The sequence below is a fragment of the Acanthisitta chloris genome, unplaced genomic scaffold (assembly GCF_000695815.1).
Source record: "Acanthisitta chloris isolate BGI_N310 unplaced genomic scaffold, ASM69581v1 scaffold17538, whole genome shotgun sequence".
NCBI classification, from domain to species: Eukaryota; Metazoa; Chordata; class Aves; order Passeriformes; family Acanthisittidae; genus Acanthisitta; species Acanthisitta chloris.
The window spans coordinates 4,455-6,683 of NW_008687757.1; the positions used below are offsets into that span (position 1 = coordinate 4,455).

Sequence of the window (2,229 nt, forward strand, 5' to 3'; positions counted from 1 at the left end):
CAGGTAGGGAGCAGTTCTGTAAGCTTCCTCTCCTCCATCCTGCATTAAATAAGGAATAAAATATATGCATCCTATAAAGTGTTTCCATGGAGCTGGGTTGCTCTAATTGGATTTTCATAATTTGTGCTTCATCCTTATTCATGGGAGAGTATGTGGAGCTGAGAGTGGATCAAGTTTGCTCTGTGCCAAGTTTGTGGTTACTTCTTCACCCAGTGGAACTTGGGAATTGGAAGCAGCCAGGTACGGATTTTTGTTGTGAGGGCTGGACCTTTTGGTTTTGTCCAGGATAAGCTCACCTTCAAAGCAGGAAGGAAAAAGGAAAAAAATCTCTTCATTTGTGGCTATGCATTAACCTTTTAAAAATAGCACAGAATATTAAGTAGTTCAGTATTTAAAATCCGTGTTCTTTCTTCTCAGTCGAGGACATCCATTATCTGGTGTGCCTTGAGGGCTCCAGCACAACCTAGGAAGTTGGGTTCTCCTCTTTCACTCCAGGATTCCTATTCCTGTGTAACATTCCTTACTGGAAAGGCTCCATCTAAAACAGACAAGGAGAGAGGTGGTTCATCTTGCACATAGGGTCTAGCAAGATGTGTTTCTGTATTCCAGGTGTGATATACTGATTTTCTGGCCCAATATAAGCAACCTCTGCACAGTTCTCATAAAGACATCAAAATTAGGTCTCAATGCAAGAATTTTGCATTTCATAATGCTCAGTGTGATTCTGCAAAGGTTTAATTAACTCTTGATTACTATTGTCTTCAAATCAGAATTTAAATGAATAATTATCTATTTTTTTATCACTAATCAGTTATATGTTTCTACCAGTTTATGCGTCTTAAGTTATAAAAGTATTTGTGTGGAAATATATTTCTCCTTCAATATGGTACACTAAAATACTTTCTCTTTTCTGTCTCTGAGACTTCAGTACAACCAAAACCACTGACCAAGTATTTTTTGTAAAGAAACCTCTCTGTAAGCTTACAGTTATACAGAATAAAACTCAGTACTTTTTGAAAATCAGTATAGTTCTGACATAATTTCGATTTTTGTTTGCTGGTTTTGAACTCCTTCATTTGCATTTTAGTTCCTAGTCTTTATTTTAGTTGTCAGCAAAGTGTAAATTGGCTGTTATAATTCTGTTTTCATGTCATTTTTCAATTATGAATGGCTTTTAGGTCCTTGCTAAAGTATAATATTGAATCTGCAAAGGTGATTATACCTATTTTAATCCTATTAATAGTGTTTAAAAGGGCTTGTTGCAGTAAATCAGCTTTAGCCTTTGTCAGCTGTATTTTCATGTAATATTGTTTAATACTCCTTGAAATACTGAGAGCATTTAAGTAGTTTGGTTTGCTTCAAGGATGAAGGGAGGGAAAACAGAAAAGAACATATTTGGGGTAGTTTGCTCATGGAAAGATGGTTCTTATGGCTCTTAAAAAAAGGGGGGAAATCATGAGAGGGAATAAACCTCACTTGGAGCTCTTTATGTGCTAACCAAGCCTCTGTTGTTTTTCCTGCAGGAAATCCTGGCTGAGTAAAGTTGGGAGCCCAAGTTCTCGCATAGATCGAACCAACTTTTCCAATGAAAAGGAGATTTCCAAGCTGGACTTCTCAGGGTTTAGCACTAGATACTAACATAATATTTTCTGTGCCTCCATAAGTCACAAGAGCACTTGGATGCTTTCTGTACTAGAGATAAACACAAATGCTCCCTGTTCCACAAAGTAAGAGTTCCTGGTTGCTGTGTTAGACATCTTCCACCATGAATGTCAACATCTAGTCCCTAAAATGTCAGTATCTAATTTATTGCCTCTTGACAGCTACATAAATGCTTTGAAGTGTCAGTGGTTATTTGTTCACAATGAGACTTGTTACATATAACCATATGGTGCCTAATCTTTACAGTGTGATTCATATTTTAGATGCAAAACAATAAATTCATGTTCTGTTCGTAACCTCACCAAAAATACTTGACTACAGAGATGGAGCACTGAGAGATCTATTGTCACAGCTCTATTATAGATCAGGTTCAGATCTCTTTTATGGATCAGGCTCTTGGTGATAATTAGTTAAGATATATTGGTAATTGAAAATAAACGCCTCAAACTAGGATTATCTAACCAGCTATGGCTTAAAATGCTCCATGATAATGCAGATAAATCGTGGAACAAGATGACATGGGTGGCCTCTCACCCTGTTTTTTCATTGTACACCTACAGCTTATAT

The 2,229-nt window shown here is 36.8% G+C and overlaps 1 protein-coding gene across 1 annotated transcript; it reads left to right on the forward strand.

Annotated features, from left to right (window-relative positions):
- Nucleotides 1-1,523: 1,523 nt before the first annotated feature.
- LOC103807992 (acylphosphatase-2) lies at nt 1,524-1,638 on the forward strand (the record flags this gene model as incomplete). The annotated part of the gene is made up of 1 exon (XM_009080746.1): nt 1,524-1,638. A coding segment is annotated over one exon (115 nt), but the record flags the coding sequence as incomplete, so codon positions are not given.
- Nucleotides 1,639-2,229: the final 591 nt, after the last annotated feature.